At 44.9% G+C, this 14,670-nt stretch overlaps 1 protein-coding gene across 2 annotated transcripts in view; it reads left to right on the top strand.

Annotated features, from left to right (window-relative positions):
• The first annotated feature begins 110 nt into the window (after positions 1-110).
• The window catches only part of nbas (NBAS subunit of NRZ tethering complex), a 93,672-nt gene continuing 79,112 nt past the window's right edge, over positions 111-14,670 (top strand). Inside the window, exons 1-15 of one of the 2 annotated variants that reach the window (XM_029141477.3) lie at positions 111-238; positions 604-655; positions 789-819; positions 1,577-1,654; positions 2,226-2,273; positions 3,448-3,491; positions 6,469-6,602; positions 7,584-7,717; positions 9,193-9,291; positions 10,889-11,027; positions 11,126-11,191; positions 11,307-11,435; positions 11,869-11,932; positions 12,367-12,560; positions 13,528-13,803. In XM_029141477.3, the coding sequence (XP_028997310.1) occupies positions 146-238; positions 604-655; positions 789-819; positions 1,577-1,654; positions 2,226-2,273; positions 3,448-3,491; positions 6,469-6,602; positions 7,584-7,717; positions 9,193-9,291; positions 10,889-11,027; positions 11,126-11,191; positions 11,307-11,435; positions 11,869-11,932; positions 12,367-12,560; positions 13,528-13,803 (1,581 nt within the window). In that variant the 5' untranslated portion in view covers positions 111-145. Of the gene's footprint in view, positions 239-603; positions 656-788; positions 826-1,576; positions 1,655-2,225; positions 2,274-3,447; positions 3,492-6,468; positions 6,603-7,583; positions 7,718-9,192; positions 9,292-10,888; positions 11,028-11,125; positions 11,192-11,306; positions 11,436-11,868; positions 11,933-12,366; positions 12,561-13,527; positions 13,804-14,670 lie in introns of both variants that reach the window. The other variant, XM_029141476.3, reaches the window with a different exon arrangement.

The raw sequence follows: 14,670 nt of genomic DNA, 5'->3' as shown, positions 1-14,670 counted from the left end.
CTTGCCCCTCGTATACCCCTATAGTTCCTCAACATTGAGAAATTAAATGTTTCGCGAAAAATCGCTTATCCTTAAAATGCGGCTCCCTGAGAATGTTTGTCCCTCGCTCGCCGCCGTAGACGTTTGACAGCTGCCACACGTAAACATGGCCGAGGAAAGTCTGATTGAAAGCGACGATGAAAATATTTTGTACGATTTACTTGTTATTAATGAATGGCCGCCAGAGACAGACACTCAGGTTAGTCGTGTTTTTTCCTGTCTTGGTCTCAGCCCACTGGGTAGTTTTTGTGTTGGATATTTATTGTAGAAAAGCCAACAGAAAACCAACCACCAGTAGTTTAACTGGGTTAGCCGCTTGGGGCCACGTAGCACATAGATTACATAGCTAGTGCTAGTGCGCTTCACTTTTTGCATCACTTTCCACACACATTTACATTTCCCGCCCTTTAGTCGAACACTGAAGTGACTGTAAGTTACTGGTGCCATTGGTGCCACTAATGCGCTTCGATACCAATATCCAGAGTAACTAGCATGTGAAATAGTAGATATTTTCTGACTTATAGATGCATTATAACCTCACGTGTTACATTATGACGTTTGCAGTTGCGAGGCAACAAGGAGCACAGCACTTCACTCATTGCAAAAGCAGTGACGGGTAAGTTATGATTGTGTTGTTGCCTAAATAATTGGCTCTAAAACGCCAGGCAGTGATTTTTAATATGCATTACAGTAATTTTCCAACCCCCGATTATAATTATTCATCTTACCATTTGATATTTTTGTTGCAGGTCCTTTCCGCATAATCCTGCAATATTTGAGGTACAGGTAAGTTTAGAAAAAAACTTTTGAGTCTCAAACATTGTTGCATTCTTTTAACTAGAAACTGCTTATTGTTTGATTTATTCATAGTTTCCATTTTGGTGTAGGCTTTTTGTATGGCTTTTGTCTGTCTGTGTGTGTGTGTGTGTGTGTGTGTGTGTGTGTGTGTGTGTGTGTGTGTGTGTGTGTGTGTGTGTGTGCTGTGATTTTGGGTACACAAGGCATGACTATAATTACTTGTTGCAGTAAATCTATAAGATTGTGCTCTTGTTTGATGGCTTACATGTTCATGCATTTGTTAATTTATTTCTTTGCTAGATTGTGTTAAAGCAAATGTGTGTTCACTGTGCTGTGATTTTGGGTACATTGACAAGACATGGGTGGGATCATTTGTGTGTGTGTCAGTGAATGCCAAAATGCTTTCTAGTATCAGGGCTTGCTTATCCTCAGGTGGTGGTCAGCAGGTGGTTAATTATCTTCAAAACTCTAGAACAACATGAAATAGTAAAACTACGGTTTAAGATGTTTTAATTTCTTCCGTAAAAAATGGGACGTTTGCTTGTTTTATTTACTGTAATTCATTGATATAACTATAAATGTGTGTAAATCTTTTATTGATTCTGTGTCTTTGAATGACTTTACTGTATATTGATGCACACTGACAGGCTGGTTACCTGTTAATAACATGAATGCTGGTCAGCTCAGTCCCTCAGTGAAATTAATCCTTTGACGTTTTGTCTGCTTCCGTGAACCTTAGCCCCTCCAGTTCGTCCCTGCTCCCTGGTCTTGTTCGCCTGGCAAACAAACAGATCAACTGGCAGGTGGTGCTGGCAAGGTGCAAGACACACACACACACACACACACACACACACACACACACACACACACACACACACACACACACACACACACACAGAGTCTGTGATCAATACCTGAACGTGGGCTACTTTGTTGCTAACGTGCACTAAGCATTCCGCTCTCTTGGTTTTCTCCCTTTTGTGTGTCCTCTCAGCCAATCATTTAATTGTACTCATTACAACAGACAAACCAAGGAGAAAGGCAGTTTTTAATTGGCTATCGATTTAACCGTGTAAGACAGCATTAAGCGTGGTCAATTGATGCTGTGGATGTCTATTAGTTCGACGTGCTGGATCCTTCCCGTTTGTTTCTGTCTGCCTTTCTTTCTGATTTCCTCCTGAAACCATCTTTGCTTTGTTCAATTCTGTAACTCATTCTTATAGCCTTTATCCCAGTCCTCGCCATCCCACTCTATGTGTGTATATAAACCATTTTCTGTTAGTGTCATTTTCCCCCAGTTTTTTTTCTCTCAGCTCTCATTGTGTTTTTTTCTCACGTCTCTGTTTTTATTGTGCATTTCCGTAACATCGCCTTGCTTTTGTCCACAGTAATGGCAAACTCTTGGCAGTGGTTCAGGACCAGTGTGTGGAGATTAGGTAATTATTGAACTCCTCCTCTCTGCTTGAGGCACTCTTTCTGCGTGTCGCAAATGATAGAATGTCTTTTAATTAATGGGCTAGTTTATCACGTTTTCTTTCCTGCAGCATTGACATGCATCCAACATTTTTTTTTCTGCCCACTCTAACAATAGAATCAGTCATAGTAAAGTATTTGGGTCAGTTTAGTAAACCATTGTGACTCTCATTTAATACTTTTAGGGGAATTATAATTCACATTTTGAAAATACGAATCTGTCTAAGAGTGTGCATGTTAGGGACAAAGAGACCAAAGCCTTCATGACTATGTTTGTGCTCATTTTGAGTGGTTGTAATTATTTTCAAAACCTAATCCAATTTCCCCTTCACAAATAGAAAATGTACTCACTCATCATTGTGCTCTATTAAGTTGACTATGTAATGTTTTAAAAGGAGCACACGAGCAATGAAAAGCAATAGCAGCAAGGCAGGTACACAAATATGTTCTGCCCTCTCAAGGCTAACAAAAGAATAATGTAAACGTCAGCTGCTATAAGAATAATTGAATTTTATTGATCCCACATTGGGATCACATTCAACCCATCCCCTGGGGGAGCAGTGGGCAGCCACAGTGCGGCTCCTGGAGAGCTAGTGTGAAATGTGTACTTGCTCAAGGACGCATCTGATGCCAAAAGCACGGCCTTCTGCTTCCCAGGCTGATGCTCTACCTTCAGAGCTACCAGGCCACCGCTACTGTACACCTGAAATCATTTTTACATACACCTCAATATGTAAGATGTTCACTTCAGCCAGACATGCTGTGGTCTGACCTGTTGTAACAGAAAGCAGTCAAGTCTCGTGACCAAGACCTCACTGCATTATTGTGGGTTTCTGTTGTCTCCCTGGTTCACACTAGTATTTTATAGCCTTTCTTCATGGTATCAGCTTGTTTGAGTGGGTGTTAAGTCAGCTCAAGGCCTTATCCACTGAGCTCTGTGAAGAGCCTGTCTAAATACTGCCTACTCAAGGCCCTGCTTGAACCATTGAGCTACTGGCAGACTATCAGTGGCTGTGATAACCCACCTCATACTACTGTAGGTCATGTCAGATGTGTGTGTTGCTGTGTCCCTGGCTCTGTGTGTGTGTGTGTGTCTTCTAGCTGTGCAGTTCAATGTCTCTGTCGTTTGCTCCTCAGGTCCGTGAGAGATGACTTTGGCTCAGTCCTTGGAAAGTGCCAGGGTAAGACTCTCTGCTCCTGTGTTATCAGCCACATACAGTAAATGACAGCTAAACCTCCACAGCTCACCTCATAAAGACCCACAGTTTTATCATTGTATAGTAATGGTCGTTGCTGCAGTGCATTCAGTGTGATGTGCTTGTTTGTAGCCCTTTATGTCATGCACTTATCTTTTATAGGTTGTACTATTAGAGCTCTAATATAATTTGTGTCCTTGTAATGTAGTTGTGTGTGAGAACATCATAAAACGAAGTAATGGGTTGATTTGCCTGTCATTACTAAATATCCCTTGCTGAAGAGAGCTGTGATTCTTGAAGAATTGACACCTTGTTTCCTGCTTAATTTCTTAAAAATCTTTAATTTATTATAGTGCTGATGTCATTATTACTAGCCTTCATAACCCTATAGTATAATGATAAGAGATGTGCTATGCATCTTGCCTTGAATAGCTCCAGCTATCAAAAGACGCAGCCACATCTAAACAGTCATGCGTAGTTTTAATTTACTTGTGTGTCTTCAAAAGCATGCATGGGCCTTGGTGGCTAATTGGACCGAGAGAGAAACTGTGAAAAGCATCAGAGATAATCATGCTCGTCCTCTACACCGCAACTCATTAAAACAGACTGATAACAAGTAAATTGGCTTGATTTTTTTTTTTGATTAGCTATTAGAACTGCGCGCTGTGCATATGAAGGACGCGAGGCCCGAACTTCAGATCAGAACAATTAAACAGCAGGAAGCGATGGAGGCTTTAGACGCCCAGTGCTAAACAGTAGACAAGCAGCCAAGATTAACAGGTTGGTGTTTATAATAAAGCCCAGGGCTGTTGGACACAGGAGTCATCTGGTAGCCCATTTAAATTAATACCAAAATCTCTGTCTCTACCAGATGTGCAACACCTTCACACAGGTTTATAAAAAGCTGTCATCCCTGTGTTCATGGATGGTCACGTTGTTAAAAGCAGACGCAAACATTTTCACTGTCACTCGGCAGCACACGTCGGCACCCTGCGGTCACACGCAAGCTGTCTCAGCAACAGCTGGGAGACAGGCTGGATTTTGTTGTTCAGTGTTATTTGACGTCAGGCTTACTCTCCTCGGCCGCTTCGTGTACATCTTGCCCTCCTCACTTTCTCATTCTTGTCCTCTCTCCCACCCTTTCTCTCAATCTATATTTGTTCTGCTCCGGCTGGCCGTCATTGTGGGTCGTTGTTCTAATAGTCTGGTTCATAGTGTGGATAACAGTAGCCTCTGGGCTCATGTAAACCCCAGCCTCCCTCCTCGTTTTCATTCCATTTCATCTCTCCTTTTCATTTTACTTTTACTTCATTTCACGGAGATTTCTCCTAATGGATTTTGCTGTGATCCTGCCTTTAATAGCATTTTCTTTTAATGGAGGCGCATGCACGCGCGGGCGGCTGTGTGTGTGTTACAGCATGTGCCGCTACTGTGTGGTCTTGTGTGCATGTTGGCACATCCACACCTGTGCATCAGCCTCCCCTCCCTCCCTGTCTGCTCCTATTACAGTGGAGTCGTCTCCCACCCCCGTACATAATTCATAAGCGTTGAGCTCTGATAAATGCATGTGCAAAGCTCTTGATAGGAGACTTCCATTGGGTCGTCGGGTGTAATTCTCCACAACTTCCACACCCACCACCTCTTGCAGGGGAGGGGGGGGGAAAAGCAGGACAGTAGCATCCAATTTTCCAGCTTCCCAAAAAAGCCATCTATGTGGAAATAGAGCCCTCTCAGCTGCAGAACAACATGCTGCATAATGTTCATAACGCAGATGAGCCTGGGTGAAAATAGGAGGCGAAATAGGCAAAACAACAAGAGCAGAACAGAGGTACTGTGTCTGTGCGTCTCATAATGGCTCAATGTTCTCGTCTGCTCCTCCTCAGATCAGAGCCTCAGAGGTGTGTTAAATCGCCTACTTCCTGAGGTGCTTGACAATACTTAGGGCTTTAGGTTCTATTATTTGTCTCAGTAGGTGCCGGAGTCATTGTTTCTGGCTCTTTCCTTCCAGCACGTGTCTCTCTCTCTCTCTCTCTCTGTCTCGCCTCCCACTTCTTCCCTTTGTTCTTCATTTAAAATTCTAGTCATACAATATCCGACGCCTCCATTCGTTTGCAGTATTGCCCACCAGGGGTTGCAGCAGCATTCCTCAGCCAAGAAATTCAATACAATAGACGCCAGTAGCGCTGTTATGTGATATTAACAAAAACATAACTTCCCTCTTATAACTTTATTGCTTAGCAGGCACAGCCACCGTGGTGGCGTATTATGTTTCACACTGCTCTGCAAATGCTAAAATCTGAGCCTGTAATAAATGTTGGGCCTGAAATGTTGGACGCCAGATTGTATTTGTGCAAAAAAGAAAAAAAAGTCCCACCTCATTAGTTCCCTATGGTTTAATATGTCGCAAGATAATCAGGTATTCAAACCAGATTGGGGACCGGGAGCCCGCCAGACTGGCCCTATTCTTCAGCGTGAGGGGAAATATGACAGGGGAGCCTTGAGGAAGTGCCAGCAGGCAGGGATGTGCTTCATCACGGCGATATGGTTACACTCACAGCACTGCTGAGCCAGCAGATTGTTGAAACAGTAGCGTATACTTGAGTAAAAGCTGGATTTATGATCTCCGCTCTCCTCCCTCCCTCCCTCCCTCCCTTCTCCTCTCCACACCTTTCTCTCCCCCTCTCGCTCTGGATGTGTGTATGCTCACGGTCCTCTTTGGCAGACAATTATTGAGATGTATTACTCCGGCTATCATTCATAGATGAATTGGATAGGTCCTTGGACACACTGTGTTGATCTATGGTGTTAGCTTTATCCCTCTCTCCCATCTGTATTCATCACCGGCGCCACAGAACACCGGGGCTTATTCGGAGAGTTTTCTCATTCGGCTTTATCGGAAACCCTTGGCTTCTGAATCTTTTTGTCATTCTTTGTGTGAGCTCACGAGTCTCTATTTTTACAGTGCCGAAGGACCCAAACCCCCAGTGGCGAAGGGTGGCGTGGAGCCATGACTGCACCCTGCTGGCCTACGCCGAGAGCACGGGCACCGTGCGCCTTTTCGACCTCATGGGCAGTGAACTCTTCGTCATCCCGCCGGTAACCATGACGACCCCTCCTCCTCGACGGATAAACAACCTGTATCTCCCCTACGCTGTTGTTGCATTGGCCTTTTTTTCCCCTCTGTGCACGTACTGATACTAATTAGAAGTGATTGTGAAGTGAAGGAGCAGCATATGGAAACCCAGTATTCATTTGGCTTGGTTTCAGTATTATTTCCCTTATTTTCATCCTTTCTCTCTCTGACTGTGTTGGTTTCATTACAATATGTCGCGTCTGACGGGGTTTTAAAGTTTTTGGTGGCACACTGAGGCAGAGTAAAAAAAAATGTGCCACACTCTGCTGTTTCGCTGTAGCATGTTTAAGTTCCCTCATGTCTCTGTAGCAAACTTCTCTTCACCACCTCTGCTCTTTAATTTTTCACACGTGCCCACGGTTCCTTCCTTGATCCTGTTCTCCTCCCGTCCTCCAGCGTCTCTCTCATCCCTGCATGTCTGTCGCTCAGCTTCTCTCCCCACGCTGCCAATTCGAGTCCATCTGCCGCTCGCCGTCACTTTAATGCCCTCTGTGCGCCGCGCATCATCACTCGTTCATTTCTATCCATCATTCCTTTTATTCCTCTATCTGCCCTGTCAGAGATGATGAGCACAGACACTCGGCCTTATCCCCAGCCACACTCATCTCTTGAAGTCTGTGATCCTCATTCCTTCAGTGACTTCTCCTTTTGTTATTCGTCTGCGGTGTGTGTGTGTCTGCAGCCTTTGCTCTGCTGTGTGCTTTCCCTTGTTTGTCACTGTTAAGTGCACACAACGGTGACTTTCTGGAGGAGATGATAAAAAAGCTAATTTGAAAAAGGGCACAAAGCATAAAAAATACAATATACCCCTCCCTCCCCCAAATGTCCTTTCCGCATTTCTCCCACTTTCACTTTATCAGTCTGTGATCTGTTCCCTGTTTTCAGGGTCTATGTCCTTTGGTCATCGCTCACAGTTGAGCTGACTTTCTCTCTTGTCAACGCAGGGTGCGAGTTTTCCTGGGGATTTCAGCTGCGCAGTGGCAGGCCTGATCTTCCTGGAGTACACGACCAGCGCCCAGTGGTCAGCTGAGCTGCTTGTCATCACGTACGGCGGCGGGCTGAAGAGCTATCTGGTCAGGTGAGCCACTGAACGGTTCCACTGAGAATGTACTGAGATTTCTGGTCAATGGATGTTTTCCCAGCATTTATCTGTTTAACTTCAATTTCAGCTCCATTTTTAATTCTTATGTTCAGTCTGACAACCTTTCAAGTCACAGCTTATTAGTTTTGAACAAACACCAACTCCTCTAATTCGTACTGTCACCGTTAAATGCAGCTTCCTCTTTCTGTTTAAACACAAACAGTGATTCATTTTTACAATTCCCACTTTATCTGAACCGACAGCGTGAATGTTGACAAGTCTGCTGCTTTCACTCCTTCCATGCAAACTTTCACGTTCACACTTTCCACTTTGACCTGTCATCTCACGTTTTAACTCAGTTTAACTCCTGCAGCGGCTGCATCTGTTCTTTTCAGCATAAGTGAGCACGTCCTCAAACAGGCCTGCTTTAACTTGGTCTCACCTTCAACAGCCAGGATGATTCTGAAATGCTTTATTATCATCTGATTTATATGCGTGCGATGTATGTTCCAACCTTTATGGGACAGTGCATCCTTTCTGTGCGATAATTTGATGCTGCATTCTTATCTATATGTAAACATTCAGGGGCTGTGTGAATACCAATTATCCTGCTTATTCAAACCCAAATTTCAAATGTGTGGTTATTAATATTTGATTTTGTTGAATGCACACATGCAAACGTCTCCCAATGTCCTTTTCTCATGGGTGCGTTGCTTTTCCATCAGAACACATCATGTGCTCCAGGTCTCCCCTTTCGTCCTTGCGTGTGTATTGATGTTTAAGAAGAAGGCAGAAAATGCAGATGTATCTCTCTATTAGGGGCAGATAAATAGTGTCCGCTGCCTTTGAGGCAATCAGGATTTGTGCGTTTGTATGTTCCAATGCATGTGTGTGAGGAGATAATTAGGATGTGGGAGACATTTGCACCAGATTTGCTCTGAAGGTGCTGGCTTGTTTTTAAGGGTTCGTTTTCCATATGGAGTTCTTCTTTCTAATACAGCTCACCGAGTTACGATTCATGGCGGAATCCTGACAGTCGCTCTACTCTTCTCTACACCTAAATGTCTGGAGGATGCTCAGCTGTGGCAGTCTTACAACTCTGTCTGCCTTTGTTCTTCGTCGTCTTCTCTCCACACCCCTTCCTGCTTCCCTTGAAATCATTTACATTGCAAGAAAACATTTCCCCGATGAGATATGCCAACACAAATTACACCGCATCTCTTCTAATACCGATCTCATTTAGATTGCCCACTTAAGTTATATTCTATATCTTGCTGTGTCTCATTTTAATTGCAGCTCGGATTGAAATTGCTCTGTCATCGTCCCTAAAACAGCTTTTGTCGCACCATTAACATTTTCAACTCAAGTGTTTTGTGTTTCAATGTGGCGGACTTCACTGATATGTCTTATCACAGCACCTGTAACCCCCCCCCCCCCCCCCCCCCCCCCCCCCCTCCTTCTCTTCCTCTCAGTGTGGGAACCAACCAGAACTTCCAGGAGAACCACAGTTTCAGTTTTGCTGCACACCACTCCCACGGCATCACCTCGGCTGTTTACCACCCAGGCCACCGGTATGTAACCTTTAGTCCCCAATTCAACATCCTGTCAGCCTGGAATGCTTGAACAATATATTTGAAATAATGGCTTTTTGAGAAATGAACTTTTTTTTTTTTTTGTCAAGATTCAGCTTTAAATCCATCAATGGCAGTGCTCTGCAATTTAGGCCCACATTTACTTGCTGCTAAAGCCCGAGACTACTTCTATTAGAACAGCTTTTCATCACCAGTATTTTTCATACATTCAAATACAGACATCTTGGACTTCTTTATATGCATTGACTCGGTTTTCCTCTTTAAGCCCGATGCCGCTGATCTTCTGTGAAGCCATGTACCGCTCGAATACGAGTGATTTCAGATACTTTCATCATTTGACATCTAGGGGCAATATGAGTATGCGCCAACATGTCCTCAATGTGCTGGTATTATATATATGTATTATAGTGATTACTGTGGTAGGACTAAGTTTACTGCAGCTATTTTGCTGGCAATGAGATGTACAGTACATTCCAAAAAGAGGAAGAGTCCCAAGCGTTTCTATTACAGACAGTCCTACACAGTCATAAGATGTTACATTATGGAGGAGGGCCAAAGGGCTTACTCAGGAATAAATGAGATGAGAAATAATTAAATATGTGCAGGAACAGACCACGGCAGTCCACGATGTCCTTGGCCTCCTTCGCCACGTAGCATTTAAAGGTTTCAGTTAATTGTGTCTCCCTCACACCCGGTGACCTCGCTGTTTTTAGCACGCCTGCATGAACCAGGTTTGCTTTGGCTGGTGAAGCTTGGTTTGGCGGCTTAATGGATTTTGGCAGACACTGTCAAGTGTTTGCCAAGTGATAGATGAGATGAAACTTTAATGATCCCCGCGCGAGAACTGGGTCGGCGACGGCGGGAGCCGGACGGGATTGAGACAAAGGCAACTGAAGCTGGCGGAGGAATTTGAAGTTCATTACATGACAACATGTCGTGATGAAGAGTTTGCATGTTTTCATTATGTAGTGCACAGATGGCATTGTAAGCACTGTGGGATTGTTTCCAGGTGTACACCTAGACATCCTGTTTTATGATCGGAACTACAGAAAGAATGAATGTTCAGACAGTATGTGCATGATATGGAGCTGTTAGTAGTAGTCTGGCGTCAGATTGAAGTTCAACCATATAAAAACGCTATGCAGGAAAACTAACATGTAAGACACAAGCTATGTCTACATAAAGTGGCCCCTGTCTGCTGCTTCATGCACCAGGGGGCAGTGTTGAGTCAAGCAGCGCTGCTTCATCTGCTCCTGAGTCCCAGATTGTCGCATCTCCTCTGTCTTACCTCAAGGAGAAGCCTACAGATCAGTGGTCACTGTGGTGCTGTTTGTGCTCATTAACTCCATATAGACTTTTTTCACTGATAAACAGTAATTAATTCTGTGCTTTGCTAAATGGCCCTACAGCAGTGTGATTACATTATTACATTATACCTCAGCCCGGACCCAGTCGGGGCAATGGCCCCCTCCACGCTAACCGCCTTCGTTTGCTGTTCTTTGTGTAGTCCTCATAGATGTGCTGGGGTACAGTCCTGAAGGTTAGAGGCATCAGTGTGCGCGTGCTTGTTTTTCAGATTGCTGCTGGTGGGAGGCTGCGAGTCGGGGACTGACTGTTCGTCTAAGGCCTCGTGCTGCGGTCTCAGCGCCTGGAGGGCTCTGTCCGGCTCGCCACACTACAAGCAGGTCACCAGCTATGAGGACGATGTCAGCGTGGTGAGGAAACCATGCGTGTTAAATACCACACACACACACACACACACACACACACACACCACCCAGATTGTTTCATCACCTGCTCTTTTGTGTGTTAGAATCAGAAGAGAAGTTTCTTTCGGATGCCCAGCTTCAGGTTCTTTTCAAAACAAGGAGATGAAAAGGTAAAACTTCTTTTTTCTATTGTTGTTCACCTTGTTGCTAATCAAAGGGGGAACAAAAAACTACGGAACACGTTTTGAATAAAAATCCCATCTCCGTGCGTTTTGTGCTGTCCAGGACGGTGTTTTCCGCATGAGCCTGAGTCCCGACGGCACCCTGCTGGCAGTCATCCACTTCTCCGGCCGCCTGTCTCTGTGGGACGTGCCCTCCCTTAAACAGAGGGCTGCATGGAGCCAAGACCAACAGGTCTGTGTACAGTATAAGCCCTTTGTGTGTGCTAGATGTCCTTTTACAGGGTACATCTGTGCATTGCTGCTGCATGTCCTTCTAATATTTTGTACATTAGATGCTTCACTGACTGTATTAATGTAATCTCTCTGTAAGTGAGCGAGCGGCCGAGAGAGAGAGAGAGAGTGCTGTATGTGTACTGCACATAAACAGAACTTTCCTTCGTGGAATGTTTGTTGTTGCTCGTGTGTGTGTGTGTGTGTGTGTGTGTGTGTGTGTGTGTGTGTGTGTGTGTGTGTGTGTGTGTGTGTGTGTGTGTGTGTGTGTGTGTGTGCACGAGCGCGTGCTTGCTGTAAAGTGTAAACAGTGTTAGCAGATTAATTTCCTCACCCACTCGCTCTCTCTTTCTCTCTCTCCTTTCGTTTCCACCACCCTTCGGTCCTCCCCGCAGCCGGGATTTGAGGAGATCAACCCAGAGTGGAAGACATCACTGGAGAGAAGGAAGAAGATAAAAGGTATTTGGGCCTCAAGGACTAAAGAGAGCGAACCCTGCTGCTGACACAGCAATGTGCACTGGACACAATTTAATGATCTTTGACATGGTCTATTCACTGAATTATACAGTTATTCAGACATGCTGCCCTATACCATACTCCAAAGCTAGCAGACATTTTCCTTGTGTGTGTACAGTATGCCTGCTTGTGCAGCTGTACAGTCTCTTTTGACAGTTTTGGGCCAGTAATGACAGCTGTGACAGCTTATGTAAACAATAATCTCTAAGTTCTTACCCCTTGCATTACTACTGATGGACGTGTCCACAGTGAAAGGCAGAATTTACAAACAAGCCTTTTCTAGGAAAACTTTCAAACAGATCTATTGGCTCGTGTCCGTCTCCCGTGTGCTGTCGCGTCCATATTACTGCCCATATGTCTCTCCGTATGTGTCCCAGATAAGGAGCAGTACTACCCGCTGGTGGACGTCAGCTGGTGGAGCGATAACGTGTTGATTCTGGCGCGATGTTCGGGCTCCGTCACCGTGTCGTCGGCCAGGACGCTCCTCAACCTCCTGGGCAAGTCGTGCGAGTGGTTCGAGCCCTCGCCTCGGGTCACGGCTGCACACGACGGGGGTTTCCTCAGCCTGGAGGTAACTGTCTAAACAGTGGTATGCATGTGGTACAGTATGTGGTTAAGTACATCCTCCTCGTCCCATCATTCGGGTCGTAAGGCCTCGCTATTAGCTTCTGTTTAAACCGACAGATGGATATTCTGCTGTATGTTTATTATTGACTGGAGTGTTTACATCAGGAGGTGGTTCTAATGATTCGTTGGCCCTATTTACATGAATTAGTGGCCAAAAGTGAGCTTTGTGTAGTGAATTGGTTCAACACTGTAGACACTGCTTTAGCTCTTCATTGATTAAGGTGCTTAATGTTTAACAGGTGCTAAATCTTTCATAACCCCTGGCTGGGAGCAAAGCTCTGCTGGAGGGTCCAATACTCTTCTCCCACCAGCTAAAACCCAGAAGGGCATCTCCGCAAAAATATGAGCAGTGGAATGAAATACGGGCAAATAATTTTCTCCGGCTGAGGCAATCGCCGAACTGGAGAACAGGACGAGACAATTTGGAGGAAAGAGAAAATAAAAGCTTCGGACAGCTTGGATTTAAGTTTTCTATCGAGCAGCTCGACCTTGTTGTTGTGTTGTGTTGTGTTGTGTCCAGACAGCCTGCTGATCCGGGAGGAGAGCATGAAATGAAGTGTGTTTACCAGCCTAAGCACAGCTCAATGTTAACTGTGCTGCGCTGTGTGCTGCATTTTTAATTCGCTTCTTTCTGCTGGCAGCTGCAGTGTCCGCACTCGGTATCAGACGACGCTGTGGGCAGCGCCTCCAAATCCGACGGTTTCAGTTACTGGCATTTTTGCAGCAATCACTTGATGTGATTTGGGCCAAAAAGACAGATGCATTGTTATATAAAAAGACAACTGTGATCTTATGGACCCTTCCAATCCATATGTTTATGTTTAAAGCCTTTACATGCTTTGACTTGGTTTCAACAGATTCATTTTGTTTCCCTCCATCCCTTTTGTGATGCTGTGTTTTTGCATCTGCAGTGTGAGGTGAAGCTGGCCCAAAAGCGTGGGCGTCTGGAGAGCAACCTGAGCGGCGGGGCCAGCGACGACGAGGAGGGCGACGACGGAGGCGACTCTGACTCAGACGACGAGTCGTCGGCCAAAGCCCGCTACTTTGGCTACATCAAGCAAGGCCTGTATTACGTGACGGAGATGGAGCGCTTCGCCCCGCCACGCAAACGACCCCGCACCGTCATCAAGAACTACCGTCTGGTCAGCCTGAGGTCAACGACACCAGAGGAACTGTACCAGAGGAAGGTAGGAGGCTGTCAAACAGAGAGTTAGCTATTATAATTACTCCGCTTGTGCTTGTTAAAACTGAATTTTACTGCAGGATTTGCTATAAAACAGTCAAAACCCACAGATTGCGCCTCTTAGCATTTAGAACAGGCCAGAGCATCTTTTAAGGGATGGGAATTTTATTTGTGTCTTCCTTTTGAATCTTCCACCATTCTGTCAAGTCACATTTGAACATTTTCTGCTTGAAACATCTTTTGAATTTAGTTCTAGAGGAAAAGAAATGCTAACTCATGCGTGACTGTATGGCCGCTGTTTAAGTTGTGCACCTTTTTACTATAAAAAGCCACGCTGGGAGCGCCATGGCCTTGGTGCTCAGAGAAAAGAGTTTCGAGTTGCTGTGGAGCAGAGATAGAAATGTAGGGCAGTCGATTTGGCCTCAACTGTTACTTTGTGAATCGCTCCCTAACTTGGGTGAATTGAATTGTATCAGCATCATGATTCACACGGGTGCATTGTTCATGTTTAGACTTTTTTTTGAGTGAAGTTAAGGAATATCTGAAGCATTGGTTGCCTTGTTGCTGCCAATATAAATGTCACAGTCAGGATGGAAGCATGAATATATTACACTTGGCTCAAAGTGCTTCGTCGTCTCGCTAGCGTCACTCCTGTGTATAACGTTAGCGGAGTGAGCCAATAGGAATTTAGCTTATTGTCTAGGTGCTCACTGATGCGACATTATTCATATTTCACGCCAGCCACATAATAGATTTGACCTGTGCTGACCCGCGCTTTTGTTTGACAATTCAAGTAGCGAACGCGGCGCGTTATTCAGGAGCCTGCAGGATAAGGTAACATATCCACAATTGGGGAGGAAATAAAGAGTCG

This window comes from Betta splendens, chromosome 24 (genome assembly GCF_900634795.4).
Source record: "Betta splendens chromosome 24, fBetSpl5.4, whole genome shotgun sequence".
Taxonomy (NCBI): domain Eukaryota; kingdom Metazoa; phylum Chordata; class Actinopteri; order Anabantiformes; family Osphronemidae; genus Betta; species Betta splendens.
This window is presented reverse-complemented; position numbering and strand designations above follow the sequence as displayed.